The 19,083-nt window shown below is 44.5% G+C and overlaps 1 protein-coding gene across 1 annotated transcript in view; it reads right to left on the reverse strand.

The window, feature by feature from the left end:
• The window catches only part of LOC138520744 (CMRF35-like molecule 1), a 176,203-nt gene that overhangs the window by 115,497 nt on the left and 41,623 nt on the right, over nt 1-19,083 (reverse strand). Inside the window, exon 3 of the mRNA XM_069633026.1 lies at nt 13,336-13,644. Coding sequence (XP_069489127.1) covers nt 13,336-13,644 — 309 coding nt within the window. The remainder of the gene's footprint in view (nt 1-13,335; nt 13,645-19,083) is intronic.

Here is a 19,083-nt window from a genome sequence, read left to right on the forward strand (position 1 = left end):
TCGCTGAATCCAGACGGCGACTGTAAAAGTATATTTGGCATGAATACCGCCTGATAGTAAGCGTTGCCCTAAGCACATTCGCATCGCACTGTAAATCACATTGAATTGAACCTGAAATAGGCTGACTATGCCAACATTTTAAGTTATCTGCCATTTTGATTAACTCCTGCTTTCTGTCCCATGTTAGGATTTGTGTTTTCAGCTCCAGCAGAGCACAATGAACTTTGTACTGTCTCAATGTAGATAAAAATGCTGAAGCTGCTAAGGTGGATTGTTTGTCCTGCACTAAAGAAACCATGGAGTTAAACAAGAGCCGTACTAATCAGTAATTTAGATGCCATCTGTACCAACAGTGTCTTCCCCGTTCAAATAGTGAAACAGAATGATGAATAGCTGAACATGTGCTTTTGCAGAAATCTTTGTTTTTGCTCTTTGAAACTAAGGTGACTGTAAACTCAAGAACAAATGGTAGACAAATATAAGCAAATGAAATAAGGACTTTACCTTTGTGACTCATGCTTGGAAAACATGGGGAATGTTTGATGGAAAACAGCCAACTTTTCAAAGATGTTTTAAAATTAATTAGTTATGTGGTAAGGCTATGAACCCTAGGTAAATGTATTACAGAAAGAGGGGCTGGACGATGTGTCCGGGATTGTGAACAAACTGTATAAATACTCGTGTTTTTAAAATGTCCAGCACTCTCTCATCTCACTGTGTCTGTTTGCGCACATTGCAGGGTGTTGAGAGCCAGGCAGCTGCCTGTTAAATAAAGTGTACATGTACCTTTGGACTTGTGACTGGCGCATTTCTATTATGTGGTATTAAGCCTCGATATTCTTTAATCTTTCAGATGGCGCCCGAATATGGACCCTCAAGATTGATGTCACATCGCTAGATGAAGACGAGTCTGCCGGACCGGGATCGGAGTGTGACGCGGGCCCCTGCAAAGTGTGATGCGATTCATCCACAGTACTGCACGCCCGATCACTGGATGGTGAGTAGTTTTTAGTAGGACATCACAACGTTCGTCCCTGTATCGAGGCCTGTTTTTGCAAAAACGCCAGCCACGACGATTTGAAATCCGATCGGACCCCTTTGGTTTGAAATCAGTTGAGTCGTACCCTGATTATTAAAAGTCCTGATATTTGTTGCAGTCGTTTTCTCCGCAGAAACAAACGTAGCGAGGAAAGATCGCGATTTAGCTATGCCTGGGAAATTGTCATCATGTTTCAGGGTATTATTCCGCAGAGATAGACAATCTTTGTATGGCCTAGGAACTATCATATTTAATGAAATTGGGCAAAGACAGACCAGACATGTTTCCAAACTTCAGTGGCCAGTCTATGGTAGTTTTGAAATTGCCCACCTAGAGCATTAAGAATCTGTATTGTTGAGAAAAAAAGCTAGGCCTGCAGCATTTGATGCAGTTAGAGATTGGAGGAAGGAAACTATGCAGCAACTCAAAAATAGGTAAAAGCATGCACATAGACACATGACGAATGCTGAGAAAGCATTATTGCATGATCAGCAGAAACAGTCAGAATCCATTAGAGGTATGGACAGGGCTTTTTAACTAGATGTGTAAAACATATATCCCTCTCAGTATTTTCGTACATCAGATGAGTTACTCAATAAATTATTGAATGAACGTAGAACTGTTTCGACTGCACCACCTCCTTATGTGTCTCCTCCCGTTGTTGCTCCTCCTCTTCCCAATGTTGTTCCTCTTCCTCCCGTTGTTGTTCCCCCTCCTGCACCTCCACCCTTACCGACAATTTGCCGTCCCCATAGCTCCGTATGCACTGCCAGCGGTATTGCCTGCGCTATCTATTGAATCTTTGCCAGGTAGTTCTGCTCCACCTTTAGTCGTTGAAGAGGTGGGAGCTGATTCGAGAATAGTAACTCGTAGTATCTAAAGGCAGAAAGATAGAATTGTATACGTGGGCTAAAAAGTACATCGAAGAGGGTGATGAATCGGCTGTTTTAGTTGCGATTTCTGACCAAGAAGGTATTCCTGAACAGAATATTTTGATAGAACAGATGGGAACGTATTTAGTTGATATATGGAGCGATTTAACAGACTTGAATGTCCCACAGGGGTTGAGGGATTTGAATGTCCTTGCCCGCTCGAGGGACACTGCGGAGAAAGTACATGAGCATGTAGCAAAGGTATTTGAGTTTAAAGGGGGCTGGATCGGTTACAGAGAGATGAGGTGGATGGTAATGAGCGGCAAGCTTCATATGTGCAGAAGCGATTTCTTCCTCCATTGAAACCAATGAGTGAAGAAATGCGCATTTGCACAAAAGACACTCTTAGATGGATTTTGGATGTTTCAATTTCTCCCATGGATGGTAGAGTATCCACAAGGTGAATTTATGAAGAGAAAGGAATGTTGTCCTGCAGATTTGATGGTTATTTCTAAAAGAGCATTTTTGCCCAATAATGCTTTGACTGCTTTGTCACTTGATTTAGCCTTGTTGCTTAATAGACGTCCAGATTTGTCTACTTTACAATTGCCGATGAGAGAAGTTCCTCCGACATTTGTTCCAAAAGGTAGAGATTCCAGCTAATGCTGCAGCAGGAACACCTGCCACCACTATTGAAGCACATTATGTCTCACAGTTTGTCACTGTCCCATTTTCCAGACAGGAAGTGAATACCATTAGGCAATCAATTCCAGATATTAGGAAGAATACAACAGGATTTTATAAAGAAATTGAATTTGTCTTGCATTCGTCAGTTTTCCCGCTGGGTGATATAGATTTGTTGTTTCCCGTGATCCTTCATGCTGATTTATTGAAGCAGATTAGAACAAGGAAAGTCAGAGGGTGCAACAGAGTATTTTAACAGATATGAGCAAGTATTTTCAGATTTTAATGGTCAAAACTTGAGTACAGAGCCAGGAAAGAGGCTGTTCGTTGATAAGTTTGTGCGTGGATTATTGCCTGAAATCCAATCACAGATCATGACTTCTGAGAGTGCATGGCAAGTGAAATAACAATTTGAAGTGTTACACATGGCTCAGTACTATGAAAATAGTGTTAATAGAGAGAAGGAGAAGGTGAAAAAGAAGAAGCGAGACCTGAAAACTAGAGTATTATGCAGAAAATAGCTAGAGGAGCCAGAGGTGGGAATACACAGTTTAGAGGCCAATTTACACCACAGGGTGGCACACAACTGGATCCTGTACACATGAACCAGTGTGCATATTGTAGACAGGAGGGTCATTGGTGAGCACACTGCCCGATCCTTCAGCAGAGATCAAATAGCACATATGGTGCCATGGGTAGACCATTCAGAGGCTGTCCTGGCATAGGGGGTCTTGGTAGAGGTCAGTTTGCACAGAATCAGCAGACACCATCACAAGACAATCAGCAACAGAGTGTTACTAGTGGGAATATTTTTGATAATCCTTCAAATGTCTATTTTTCTGAAGATTTCTCCTCTGACGATATACTGATCCATTAGGACAGCCCGAAGCAGGGTCTGGAACCGGCACCTATTCCCATCGATCTCGAAGGGCCCTACGTTGAAAGGAAGGTTGGGAATAGGGAGCATCTCTTTTTGATAGATACAGGGGCACAGAAGTGTTCTATTGATCATTCACGGGTTCCAGATATTCCACTGTCAGGGCAGAGCAACATTTCTGTAGGGTTCTCTGGTACGCATGTGGTTAGTCCGGTCTCTCGGCCGGTACCAATTTCACTGGGACCATTTACTGATTCTTGTCCATTTCTATTGATGACAAATTGTGGCCAAAATGTGTTGGGATTTAATTTATTAAAAAAATTGAATGCTGTTATTTACTGTTCTACAGATGGAGTGTACTTAATGATTTCGCCCCAACAAACTTCCGTCCCACGATTTTTGTCTATGCCTTTACCAATTGGACTGAATAAGGTTCCGACATGTTTATGGGCAGTTAATGATAATGACATTGGAATTTTACGAATTGAACCAGTTAAAATTGTGTTGAAACCAGGAGTTAAATTGCTGCGTATTCTGCAGTATAAGATTTCAGTTGAAGGTGAACTGGCTTTGAAGAGTATTATTTCTGATTTCGTACACCGAGTTGTAATTGAGGAAATTGTGGGAAGTGTGTGTAATAGCCCGATTTTACCAGTCTATAAAAAAGGGGATAATGCGATTCCTTTTCGTTTTATTATTGACTTGCGTACATTTAATAAGGTTGTTGATTCACATTTTCTGATTGTGCCTGATGTTACCACAATTCTGACTATGATTCCAGCCACGGCTACACATTTTAGTGTCGTGAATTTTAAAAACGCTTTCTTTAGTATCCCTGTGCATGTTGATAGCAGATATTTGTTTGCGTTCACCCTAAGGGGATGCTCATTCACATTCACTTGTGTGCCGCAAGCGTACACTGAGAGTCCAAGTATCTACAGTAGAGCGTTGAAAGAACAGCTTGTTACGCTTGAGTTACATTCCACTTGCACGTTGTTGCAATAGGTTGATGATCTATTTCTAGCTGCTGATTCTGAAGCTGCTTGCAAAGAAGGCACCGTGTTGTTGCTTATTCATTTAGCAGAGCATGGGCATAAGGCTTCATTGAAGAAGATTCAGTATTGTCGACAGGAGGTCGCCTATTTGGGCTATCTCCTGTCGAAGGAGGGAAGAAGACTGACACCTGAATGGATACAAAGCATCTCTGATATGTCTGTTCCAAATACACAGAAAGAGGTCAGAGCTTTAAGAGGCATGCCTCATATTGAAGACAGTGGATCCCAAATTTTCTTTGTTGATAAAACCTATGTTGGCACTGACAAAGAAGGACATTTTGCCTTTACCGTTTAACATGCATTGCCAGAACGCTTTTGATTTGCTTAAGGCTATGCTGTGTTCAGCACCAGTTTTGGGCACACCAAATTATGAAAAAGGCTTTGTTTTGTATGTGAATGAACGTGATGGATGTGTTTTGAGCGTTTTGACACAGAACATGGCGGCAAGAATAGGCTGTTCGGTTATTGTTCCTCCAAGTTAGACCCTGGTCAATGCACTTTGCCAAGGTGTTTGAGACCTGTAGCTGCTGCTGCTGCATCATGAAACAATGTGAGGGTATGGTTTTAGGTAATTATTTTACCGTGATGGTACCCCACTCATTAGATGTTCTATTAAACAGAACGCAGATGCAACATCTCACATCAGCCCGATTAACAAGATATGAGCTGATTCTATTTCCACCGCATATCCAAATTAAGAGATGTTGTTCATTGAATCCTGCTGAACTATTACCTTCTCCACAAGAGAAGGATTGCAGTGAAGAAATGTCACATGATTGCCTCTATAATACAGAACAAGCAACTAAGGGCAGAATTGATTTAATTGATACACCCTTAAAGAATCCACAAGTGGAGCTATTCTGTGATGGCTCCTGTTTTAAACTTCTGGATGGTACATCCACTGCTGCTTATGCAATCACCACGCTAAGCACTATTGTGGAGACTAAACGAATTCTGCATAATTTTGCGCAGGCCGCAGAAATTATTGCATTAACCAGAGCTTGTGAAATTTATGAAGGGGTTAGTGTAAATATATATATAGATAGCCATTATGCATTTGGGGTGGTACACAATTTTGGCCGACTAGAGGCTGAGAGAGGATTCTTGACCTCACATGGAACAAAAATTCAACATGGCACTCTGATAGTTCGGTTGCTGTCAGCACTTGCGCTTCCTATACAGCTAGCAATAATGAAGTGCGCAGCACATCAGAAAGTGATGGACGATGTAGGAAAAGGGAACGCTTTTGCTGACAAAATAGGCAAACAGACTGCTACTGACCTGCACACAAGATGTATGTGTTCAATCCAACAAGATGGGTTACTGATACTTGTATTATGGATGAAGGGATTAGCAGTATAAAAGAAAATCAGGCTGAAGCTACTCCAGAAGAAATCAAACAGTGGGCTGAGGGTGCAGCAGTTCTAGATGATGAGGGTTGTTGGGTGGATAATGAGAAGCAAAGATGGATGCTACCCAATGCCTATGTCACTGCTACGGTCACCATGGCTCATGGCCCAACACATATATGTGCCAAAAAGACTTGTCAACAGTTAGATCCCATCTGGTATAACACTAATATCCAGAAAACTGCTGAACGTTTGGTCCAGAGTTGTCTGATATGTTTGCCTCATAACATTGGGAAGGGAACACCGACACCGAAGGGCAGTTTTGGTCCCCCCTCCATGCCTTTTGAGGTGATCCATTTTGATTTCATTGAGATGGAACATTGTCAAAACTATAAAAATGTTGTGATCTGTGCTTTTAGCAAATGGGTTGAGGCATTCCCACTGAAAGATGACACAGCAATGTCAACAGCAAAGACCATGCTTAAGGAATATTTTCCTAGTTTTGGCTTGCCGAGAGTAATTTGGTCCGATAATGGTCCATATTTTATCGCTGCTGACATCCTGCAAGTATGTGTGGTATTACAGATTGATAAATGGTTCCACCTGGCCAGACATGCTCAGAGTGCCGGCCTTGTGGAACGCCATGACGGTATTCTAAAGAATAAAATCACCAAAATGTGTGCACCCAGCAATCTGAAATGGCCTGGAACTTTGCCAATAGTCTTATTATCAATGCGGACGACCGCACAATAAAGACAGGGCTCTCCCTTATGAGATTGTCATGGGGAGACCAGCCCATGTATGGAATGCTCCGAGACCCAAGCAGTTGAAAGATATCGAATATCCGCTTTTGTCTGACTGTTGTGATCAGTTGATTCAAAACTTGCATTTGATTCACCAACAGGTACGAGCAGCCCTCCCTGTAAAATACGAGGCTCCAGGTCATCGACTGCGACCTGGTCAGTGGGTCCTGGTGAAGAATTTCGAGAGGGGCACCTGCCTTGCACCTCACTGGAAAGGACCACATCAGATCCTTTTGGCTACGCAAACTGCAGTACGAGTGACCGGAAAGAAACACTGGATCCACGCGACACATGTGAAGAGGATTCCTTTTCCTCTGCCCTATGACGAAGGGGAGGAGGACGGAATTGTTGATCCTGATGCTCAGAATGAGTCTGCTTTGATCGCACCAAGGGTGTCCCAAAAGTCCTTCCTGAGCCCGTGGGGCCTGGGGAGATTGCTGCTTCTTCATTTTCTTCTTCACCATTGATTGATCTTGTTTCTGCTTCTTTATCTTTTTCAGGAAAAAACAATGCTTTGTTCACCGATCATTCAGTACCTGGAGTTGTAAGGTACGATCTGCGACTGCAGAACGGGGTTTAGATTTAGGGCCTGCTGACATTACATTAATGTAACATAATATGAAAGTACGGCTAGGATTCTGTGCCCACAAGAAACCTACAAGAAACCACAGTTGAGCAAGTCCCTTGTCACTCCTCTGCTGCATACAATAAGAGGCAGGGACCGGCAAAGTTACCTTCAATCAAGATAGGCCACGTGGTCAAGTGCCACCCACGGATGAACTAAAAGAGCCGAACAGTGAGGCTTCCGAACGGATGCTGAGTAAATATGCCTATTTTAGGGACCACTTGTTCTAATAAGGATACTGATCGTTATGCTGATAATGAATCCACCCATCGAGGGTCATTGTCCCCGAGGACCAGATGGATACTGATCACAATAACAGCTTGTATTGTAATTACATTGACATTAGGGTTTTGGTATCTGGAGAGTATACATCCGCTTGATGCTTTATTGCCAACTGCGGTTTATAGTGATCATTTCGAAAACAATAATGTCGAAAGTCATTATTTCGAAAAGAAAATGTCGAAAAAAAAATGTCGCATTTTTTTTCAATACGTTTTTTTTCGAAATGGGGGGGTTTCCCCCAACCCCCCTTTTTTATAATTTTTTTGTTTTACCCCTTTTTTTTACTCCCGGACCCCAAAATAAATATATAATTTAAAAAAACGGAATTCAACATTTTTTTTTTCGACATTTCTTTTTTGACATTTTTGTCATTTGACATTATTTTTTCGAAATTATGACTGACCACCGCCAACTGCAAGTGTTTCCACTATGTCTACACCTTATGTGCATTCGCACACTCTTCATCCTCGAGACCTCCAACATAGAGGGGGTTATCATAACAACACCCTCTTTATGATCATGAACGCAACCCATGCCATTCTGAATAAGACCAATTGTCGGATATGTTCACATCTGCCACAAAATGGGGAAAAGAGATTGGGCTGGTATATACATCCACTCCCTCCAACTACTGCTTGTTATGTTTCACTTAGGGCATTATTCTTTGGCCGATGGAACAATAGTGTCAGTGGGAATTTTGATGGGACTAATCTCAATGAGTTTGAAAAACGAGTTTTAGCACCTTTCGGATGTTCTCTGTTTGAGAATAGGAGCAAGCTAAATGTTGCTTCTATTAGGCCTTCTGATAGACTCTCCAGACCTTTTGAATCAATGATTACCTTTAAGATGGCTCCCATAGGTAATAGGGATGCCATGCCTCCTTCTTATACTGTTAACCATAGTCCAAACTCTGTTCCATTTTGCATACGAAGAGAGGGTTCCCAACCAATGGGTACATTTGAGGAGTGTACGACCATTTCTGTGCTAACCAGTGAAGTTGGGCCTCAGTATGTAGGAGATCCTGTTTATTTTGTTTGCGGTAATGAGGCATATCTATGGTTGCCAAGAGATTGGGAGGGTACTTGTTATTTAGGTGTACTGTTACCAGGTGTATATGTTGCCACCACTGCTGAAGTTTCTAGAACTCGTCCCAGGCGGGATAAGAATGGTGACACTCCCTCACAGGTTCTGGGTGATGTTGCTAAATCATCTGTGCCATTTTGGGGACAGATAATAAACTCCCAAGATATTAGAAAACTGGCGAGGGTTTTAGAGAAAACTATCAATGAAACCACTGATATCCTATATAACATGACACTAGAGCAAAAGGCTATTAGATCAGTGGCTCGTCAAAATAGGATGGTGCTAGACATCATTCTAGCTGAGCATGGTGGGGTGTGCAAAATGGTGGGATCCGTGTGTTGCGTTAATGTATCCGATTCCTCCCCACCATATTTAAGGCAATTAAGAAATTTCACACCTTAAGCAGTGTGGTACATGTTCCAGAGGGAAACTGGGATATTGGCACATGGTTCTGGGACTTGTTACGATCTTGGGGCAGGAAAATCTTTGCAGTTCTAATGGTAATCCTTGGCATTGTATTATTTTGCTGCTGTTGCATACAGTGTCTTCCTGTCATTTGTTCTATGATAGGGGGAAGTTGTGCACAAGCGGTTGATAAACTAGAAACTAAGATACATATGCCTGGAAAATTACTAATGCCTTGGTAATGCAGGATATCACTATAAAGGAGTTCATGGCAATCCATGTTTTTGAGGATAGCGATTCAGGATGTTCTGACGATGATGCCTTGTCTTCAGATGATGCTAATGTTTGAGTAATGCTCTTGGCTTAGGCCAAAAGTAGGGTTTGTAAAAGTATATTTTGCATGAATACTGCCTGATAGTAAGCATTGGCCTAAGCACATTCACATCACACTGTAAATAGCATTAATTGAACCTGAAATAGGCTGACTACGCCGCCATTTAAAGTTATTTGCCATTTTGATTAACTCCTGCTTTCTGTCCCATGTTAGAATTTGTGTTTTCGGGTCCAGCAGAGAAAAATCAACTTTGTACTATGTCAACGTAGATAAGCATGCTGAAGCTGCTAAGGTGGATTGTTTGTCCTGCACTAAAGAAACCTTGGAGTTAAACAAGAGCCGTACTAATCAGTAATTTAGATGCCATCTGTACCAACAGTGTCTTCCCAGTTAAAATAGTGAAACAGAATGATGAATAGCTGAACATGTGCTTCTGCAGAAATCTTTGTTTTCGCTCCTTGAAACTAAGCTGACTTTAAACTCAAGAACAAATGGTAGACAAATATAAGCAAGTGAAATAAGGACTGTTAACTTGTGCCTCATGTTTGGAAAACATGGAGAATGTTTGATGGAAAACAGCCAACTATTCAAAGATGTTTTTACATGAATTAGTTATATGGAAAGGCTATGAACCCAAGGTAAATGTATTACACAAAGAGGGGCTGAACGATGTGTCCGGGATGGTGAGAAAACTGTATAAATACTTGTGCTTTTGAAATGTCCAGCACTCTCTCATCTCACGGTGTCTGCTTACGCACATTGCAGGGTGTTGAGAGCCAGACAGCTGCCTGTTTAATAAAGTGTACATGTACCTTTGGACTTGTGACTGGCGTATTTCTACTATGTGGTATTATGCCTTGATATTCTTTAATCTTTCACGAGGACCCGACGCCCTTGCTGGGCCAAAGTTCTTTATTGACTCTATGCAGCAATTAACTATTGTCGTCGAGGTGCACCGCACACCTCTTCTTCACAGGACGTTCACAAGCTTTCGTCAACGAGCATCACGAATATCGAAGCTGCTCCATCAACCACAAAGTTCACCTTTTCTTCACCAACTCTCGACGACCCGTGGCTCCTGCCTTAAAGGGAGTACACTCAAGAAGGGTCCATCGATGACTCACTGAAGAACTCTACGACACCAGGTACATTGGGGATGCAGAAAGATCTGAGACTATATTGAGCACAATTGGACTGGGCTTGTCAATACGCTTTATTTACAGGTTGCCCAGGTGGGGGGATCCTCGCACAGAACTGTCTCTAGGTAGACGGGAGGCTGTTCTGCCATTGCTTGATTTACCTTGCTTTCTTTCTGTGTCTATCGTTCATCCATCCTACAATCTGATTCGTATGTCATTTGAACTGTTAGAAGTTGATGCATTTCAAAGGAATTGAAAGTTATAGAGTGGTGCCACATAAACTTGTATATTTTTGGCATAATTACCAGCGTACAAAGTGTGTTATTGTCATTGTGTACATAATGTGAACCTTATTTATATAAAGAGCTGTGTTTTCAATAACACAGTGTGTGGACATTCCTTTGTGTGTGCTCAGGGACTACACTGTACTTAAGAACCAGCCCGCATCACCTCCTGAGAAGCTAGGCCTTGATTGCTCGTCCATTGCTACCGCATAGAGAATCTTGGCTGGGGTCCTCTGTGCCTCTCCTCTGCCATATAGAGAGTAGGAGTACAGACACCCCGCACCAATCCTTTACACTCACCGACAGGACAGAGAGTCTACAAAACCTTTGGTGCAGGCGGCAGGCCAGTTTGCCGGAGGATGAGCCCTACACTTGCGTTTAAGGTCGGCGAGGTTGGAATCATACCGAGAATTGCACTTGGATGTGGGCTTCAGACAGATCCTCATGACAGGAGAAAGAACATCAAGAGTGTTAGAGATTGAGAGATGCAGGTTGTAGATGACTGTGTCAGAGTGTGAGTCAGCCACAGGTGAAGGAGGAGGAGACAAAGTAGTGGCGAAAGACTCCACTGACACACGTCTCATGTGCCGGATGACTGAGAAGATGGGTTGCAGTGCTGGGGTCAACTGTGTCTGTCTCGGGGACAGAGAGTAACAGATGAGAGGAGAGAAGAAAATGGTTAATCAGAAGAGAGGAGTGGTTACAAGGTTGGAGAGGGGGATGTCTGATGAGATAAGAACATCCAGGGTGTGCCCAGCAGAATGTGTCAGGCCAGAGGGAAGAATAGAGAGGGAGAGAGAGAGTTGTAGAGATTTCAAAAGAGCCCAGAGGAGGGGTGTGAGGCATCCAAGTGGATGTTAAGGTTTCCAAGGCGGAGAAATTGAGAGGTAGAGGCTAGGAGGGACGAGGAGAGGTCGGCCCACTCAGAGAGGAAGAGAGCGACCTGGCCAGGTGGCTTGTAGATGGTGACCACAGTGAGAGAGAGGCCCGGATAGAGACAGCATAACAGCAATACAAAGGCAGAGTAGGCCTATGTAGGAATGACAGAAGCAGGGGTCCACTGTGGGAAGATCAGGGTTACTCCACCTCCTGGACGGTTGGTTCTGGGTTCACAGAGGACCTTGAAGCCGTCAGGGAGGAGAGTGTTGAAACTTGTGACAGAGCTGGCCGTGAACCAAATCTCATTAAGACTGAGGACATCTAGACCAAGTTCTTCAAGCAGTTGGCAGATGTCATAGGAGTGTTGGACAGAAGAGCAAGAGTTAAGGTTAGCTACGTGGAGCAGATTGCCACATTTGAAAGAGTTCCGTGGAGGGGTACAGGCTTGAAGTGCGCTCTCTGGAGGTGTTAGAGGTGACCAAGAGTGGGCAGAGGAGGAGGAAGGAGATGGCAGAATAGTCAGAGAGGAAGAAGAGAGTGCCAAAGAGGTGGCGGGGATGGAGTAGGCAGAGCAGCCAGAGAAGCAGAGAGAGGGTGCCAGAGATGTGGCAGAAGAGGAAGGTGGCAGAGGAGCCAGAGCAGTGTAGGTAGGAGTAAGAGGAGAAGGTAGGAAGTTTATAAGACAGGGAAGCATCTATCAAAAAGGAGGAGATTGGTCTGAGGGCGCTGGACCAAGACGGTGTCATTCAGATAGACATTAATGATAGTCTTGGAGGAGTGGAAGGGGGCCAAGGGCACCTCCCACTAAGAGCCACCATTAATGGGAGAGGAGGAAAAAGGAGAGAGAACAGAGACCATATGTGGGTCTATCGGCCTGGAAGAGGATGTCGGTGAGGGTCTGTCTGGAGGAAGCACTGATTCAGGTATCAGCGACATGGAGGCTTGGGCTGGAGACCAGTATGTCCCTTTTAAGCTTCTGCCTACCCGACTTAGTGAGAGAGATAGGATAGGAGATAGAATAGCAGTTAGAGAAGATAGGGAAGACTGAGAGCGCCATGGAGGGGTGCGAGGTGGAGAACAAAGAGGAGGCAGCCAAGCAAAAAGGGGGTGGGGGGAGGGGTCACACACCAGGTACACACAAGAGCGAAGGCACAGGAGGAGGACAGGTACAGTAAGCACAGAGAACTGAAACTAGAATGCCTGCAGTGGGGTGGGGGTTGCACTCTCCACCCAATGCGGCTCTTGGCCGGATAGCACTTACCATGCCGTGCACTTCATCTGTGGCTCAGCCTCGAGCACGGACACCCCAGCACTTACTCCACTGCCCTCTTCCTTGCTGCACTTGCATGTTCTGAATACTCGCAAGGCATAATAGCTTCGCCCGTCCCTTCCCCCACTGTATTTTTTGTATATTTTCTTGTACTGCAAGCCCATGTTCCCGCCCTGCTGCCCTGTGGGCGCTTGAAACAGAATGTATTTGCTGTATAAGAGCCTAACAAGTGAACAATAAATAAATACAAATAAACCCCCGAGCTCCTTGATTCTGGACATGAAAAGAATTATCATTTTTAGGAAAACAGAACCATGTGCAATAAGTAGGGGCTGTTCAGAGGAACTGTACTCACCTTCAGAAACTTGCAGTTGAAATCTGTTTGTTATCTTGAAATTGTTGCCAACATTCGCCGCACACCAGTACTCGCCAGAATCCAGCACCTGGAGATTCTCAAAAGTGACCGAAATCAGCTGTAGAGTCTTATTATCCCAAATTGTGGTCCTCCCAGAGGAAGTTCTGTCTGGGGCTCTAACTATGAGGTCACACACATCTCCTCTCTCTCGGCACCAGGTTTTCCCATTGTTCCTGTAGGTGTCCGGGTACTCACACTGCACCCTCAGACTCTCTCCCGGGCCACGTGGTATCACCTGTGCGTGCAAACCTGCAAAAGGATAGGCAGGTCAGTGGGGTCATTCTGCCGAAATAATGAACAACCATCTCCCTTTTCCCTGAGTTCCTGGGGGGCGGCAAGGGAGAGCATTACCGGGTACCTGCGTGTAGATCACTGAATGTGAACCCGGTATGCTGGGCTACAGGCTGAGGGTCTTGTGGGAGGAAAGCCCCAAACATCAGTGATGCAGGCCCTCTGCCCTCAGGGATAAGTCTGTGGGACAGTGTGATGACATCATCCACATGCGCCGCTAGGCCTTGCAGCAACTACTGATTACCCACAGTGTTAGAAACTCTGCCAGGAGTTAAGGTCCTGGAGAGGGGGAAGGGCGGTAAGTAGTGTGTATTGCTTAGTTGTAATAATGATTGAGTAAGAACGGGCAAAACTTGGGCACTCCCATCATGCAAAGCGGCATCACCATAGATAAAAACGGGGCAGCCCTACACAGTCAGGAACTAGGGTTAGAATCAACTACACACAGACCAATGGTTGCGTTACAAAATATAAAATCCACAATTAATAAACAAGTTGACCAGTTTTCAGAAAAAGACGTTGCACAATTATGATTCGAAGATATTATAGCGCGACAGTCCCGCACCATGGTTGAGTATCAAGTTCCTCCTTCCCTGCAGTGCTCTGGCCAGCCTCTCTTGGCCCGCTTCCTGCTCCTACTTGCAAGGCAAAAAACCTCGGGGTCATCTTCGACTCCACACTCTCCTTCTCTCCTCATATAACTGACGTCTCTAAGAAGTCTCACTACCAGCTGCACCTCCTCAGAGGTATTCTTCCCTTCCTCTCCTTCCCCCAGAAGCTCACGGTCCCCAGAGCCCTGGTTCTCTCGAAGCTGGACTACTGTAACAGCCTCCATCTTAATCTGCCTGCCTCTACTCTCCGCCCTCTGCAACTCATCCAGAACAGGACTGCGAGACTTGTCCTTGGCCTCAAGCCCAGGGACCGTATCTCTCCAGGACTGAAATCTCTACACTGGCTCCCTGTGGCTGCGAGGATTAAGTTCAAAACCATCTGCATTGTCCACAAGGCCTTCTGGGGCCTGGGGCCTAAATACCTTCAACTCTCTCTTCCTAAATATCTTCCTTCCCGAGCCCTTTGCTCATCTGTCTCCAACTCCCTCAGGGTCAGCCGCTTCTCGAAGCAACGAGCTGGGGGCAGATCTCTCTCTGCGGCAGGGGCCTCCCTCTGGAACAGCCTTCCTGCCTCCCTGAAACTTGAGGAGAACCATCTTCGGTTCCGGAAGCAACTCAAAACCTTACTCTTTGCTTCTGCTTTCTCTCTCCCTCTCCCCTGCTAATTCTTCATTGATACTGCACTGAACCTGCACCTGGGCCACTCTCACCGACCTCGGTCCTTGGCCCAGCCACTCTCCACTTGCACTGCCTCCCTGGCAATCCCTGCACTGCGGGACTGTCTCTGCATCCCTTACAGCCCCCCCCCTCCCAGCACTTGTCTGCACCTACCTTGCACTTGCCACCAGCTAGCCCTATTTATTATTTATTTTTTATTCTACTTACCCTGTTCAGCACTTCCCCCTCTCCCCTTCCCCTTGCACTTTTTCCCTTCCCCCTACCCCTGCACTTGCGCCATCTGAATGACACCTGGCCTAGTAGGATCGTTGTCAGTCTTTCCCCCCTGTTCCCCCCTCCCTGCCTCGTCGCGCCTTGAAACACTTGTGTATAGGCGAAATTACAAATGCCATATCATATCATATCATTGGAAACCCAAATATTGAATTGCTAATAACTTGCCTGATGGATTTAATTTTGCTAACAAAATGTTGGTCATGCCCCCTTGCCCCCTTGCCCTCTGCCCCTCGGCCCCGCCCCAGACTGGAAACTTTGGAAAAGATCAATTATCAAATAAAAATATTATTAAGAGAGCAAAAAAAATGCTGTTTTTGGCCTACTCCCATTCAGTTCCCCATAGAGAAAAAGTCAAAATGTCTGCACTGCAAAAACCGCTGAACGGAATTGGATCAGGTAGCAAACAACTTGGGCACAAAGCATTGACTCGATTTCCGGGAGGGGTCTGGGGTTATTCCGTCCAGTAGTTAAAATGTTTGACATGGAAGGTGGTGCCCCCTTCTCTCACAATTATAGCTATGTATGTACACCACAAAGCATCAGCAAGGCTTTTCACTAATGAAAATTCTGCCATTTTTTGTGTGCTCGATGTGAGAGATCACTGTTGGTATAACGGGTATTATCAGGTTTGCCGAAAACGAAAAGTGGAAAAATGGCATTTGGAGGAGGAGAAAGGATGAAATAGCATCAGGCTAGAGGTGGGGAGGGGGCAAAGAAGATGCCATGTGAAATTGTGGAGTTAGGGGGCTGCTGGGGACCAAGTTCAGAGCTTGAATGTTTTCACATAACCGCCGTTATAATAGAAAATATGATCGGGAATGAAAGTGTGTCACACGAAACGAGTGTTGGGGGAATGGGTGAGGGCTAGGGAAGGCAAAAGAACTTCAGGTGAGTGGGGAGAATGGCAAGAGGTGGGGGCACTTGCTGAGTGCAGAGAAGAGCAGGGAGGAGTTTTGGGTTTAGCATACTTTTGACGGATAACTGTGGTTATTTGTGTCCATTTACGGATGACCGTGCTTATTTTTAGTACATTTCCATTATCGGGAGTATACTGACTGTGGTTATGGGAAAAGGGTATTTTTTTAAAAAGAGATACAAAAAATAAATACAACAAAATTGAATTTTAAAGCAACAGTGAGGTGGGGAGTAATGGGTGCGGCCGAAGGCTATGGCTAGTAGGTTACCTTAAGGAACCGAATGGTGTAATATGGAAAGTGGCCGAAGGCCATGGCTAGTGGGCCCCAATGAAATCTAGTGGGCAACAGGTCAAGGGGTCATGGCGAAAGGCTGTGGCCACTGGCTAGGACAAGGCTAGTGTGCCCAAAGGAAACACAGTGATGTGGTCACGGCTTGTGGGCCTGTTTAGGAAACCGACTAGAGCTATATGTAGAATGGCCACGGCCATTTCACAAAGAATTCCTACCTCGGGCCACTTAGACAACAGATCTATACCAACAATTACATACATGTCCCTCGCTCCAGAAACATTTAGTGGGCCTAGTATATCCAGAGCCACAGATCCCATGCCATGTTGGGTGCCTCAGGAATCCCCATTGGCGGTACCCAGATTCTTAACACTTTGTCACTATCCTGACCAGGCTCACAATCCCTCACTTGTTGCTCTATAAAAAGCATCCATCTCCGGCCACCAAATATCAGTTCTGATTATGGACCTGGTTCTGGACACACCCATGTGACCTTCATGACCTAACATGGCCACCACCTCTTTCATTCCCTCCGGTACCAATAAGCGCTCACCTCTAAGTGCATATCCAGATGGTATACTTAATTCATCTTGAACTCTTTCAAAAAAATGTATGTCTTCAGTCCAACCCTCATTCTCAACACTTGGACACTACTTGTCAAGAATATGTTTCTTTACTTCCTTAAATAACACATCCTGCTCACATGCTATGTCCCAGTCATCCTCCTTGAGACAATTCTCCCCATGAAACCTATCTCTAATTTCCTCACTTAACTTCATACACTCTTCTGAATCCTCGTCCAACACAGCATTTCCTGCATTCCTCTTGCCTGGCCCATGCTCTCCAGTGAACTCTAACCCCTGCAATCTCGTAACCCATTTGACAATTCTCCTGGACACACCATCTAGTCCTCTTTTATTAAATAATTGCGACCAATGGCCTCCGATCGGTCCTTACTGTGAAAGACCTCCCATAAAGGTAAACCTTACATTTTGCGATGGCCCATATTACAGCCAAAGCCTCTTATTTGATTACTGAATATCATCTTTCCATATCTTCAAGTGCCCTAGAGGCAAATGCCACTGTATTTTCACTTCCATCACTGTTCTCTTGCATCAGAACAGCTCCTAATCCTAGTTCACAACCATAGGTATACACAAGAGTCTTGAGATGTACACTAAACCCTGTCGATATGGGAACTTGCGCTATCTCCTCCTTTACCTTGTGAAATTCCTCACCACACTTGTTTGTCCACAAAAATCTTTCACCCTTCCTGGTAAGCTTCCTAATGCAAGACGTCTTGCTCGAAAGACCTCTGATGAGTTTTGCATAGTATTCAATGAGTTCCAGAAAAGATGCACTATCCGGCTTTGATTTGGGATCAGTCATGTAAACTATAGTCTTAACTGTACTATTCTTTGGTTTGACATCTCCTACAGAAAAGGTTTACTGTAGATAATCTACCTCGTGCCTGTGTAATGTGCTCTTTTACAAAGTCAATGTAAGACCAGCTACTCCTAACTTTGTCAAAACTAGACGCAATCTCCGATCATGCTTAGAGCAATCAACCCCTGCGATCAAAATATCATCCTTATACAATTTACACCGTTGATTCCACCAAGTATACTGTGCATTATCTGAAATATACTGGCAGCTGAGATCAAGCCAAATGGCATCCTTACACACTTAAACATCCTCATGTGCCTGATAAATGTTGTGACCTGATTTGATGATATACAGATTTAAGATCAAGAAGGGAGAACACTGTGGCACCAGACAGATCTGTAATGAGTTCAATTCATGGCAGTTGAAATCGCTCAGCAACTACACACTTGTTTACTTCCCTCAAGTCTATGACAATCCTAACAGTACCACTGGCTTTCCTTACAATAACTATGGAGCTGACCCACTCCGAGGCATAAGTGGATACTACTGCCCCATAACCCACCCAGCATGCGATTAAGTTCGGCCGCTACCTCTTTCCTAAGTGTCAAAGCCACTGTTCTAACTTTTTCTGCAACCAGAATAGATCCTTTCTTTAGCTTGATTTTGTGCACAAAGCCTTGCAAACATCCAATCTTGTCCTTAAACACGTCAGGTACCCATGACTTTATGTCGCCATTTACTGCATCAGAAGCTCTACTCTCAGCCGATGTACCACTACTACCCAACATCTGGCTCTGTTCACTCTCTGGTGACATGAGCAGTGATGCACTACTCAACATAAGTACCTCCTGTTTTTCACCAACATAAGCTGGCTCCTAAGCATTAGGATCTACCTTCATCCCTAGTTCTGCCCGACATCCTCATGATAATACATCTCTTCCAACATTTATCACAAAGGTTTTGGAGGTGGCGGTGCTTCTATTCCAGAACTTAAGCTTAGCATGCATAACACCTACGATGTGAATGGGTTCTCTCCATATGCATTGTATTTGTATGTGTTGGTGTTGTATATAGCGCCTTAACATTGGCTTCTCACAACACACAACACCCAGAGCTCTGTTGCCAAGTGTCTTTTCCTATGAGAGTATAGCTCACTCCACTGTCCACTAGCAGCAACACTCAGCACCATTCACTTCCACTATTACTCTGGGCTTCTTTATTTTACTCCAGTCACAGCAATC

Source organism: Ambystoma mexicanum, chromosome 13, assembly GCF_040938575.1.
Source record: "Ambystoma mexicanum isolate Mex_15411 chromosome 13, UKY_AmexF1_1, whole genome shotgun sequence".
Taxonomy (NCBI): Eukaryota; Metazoa; Chordata; class Amphibia; order Caudata; family Ambystomatidae; genus Ambystoma; species Ambystoma mexicanum.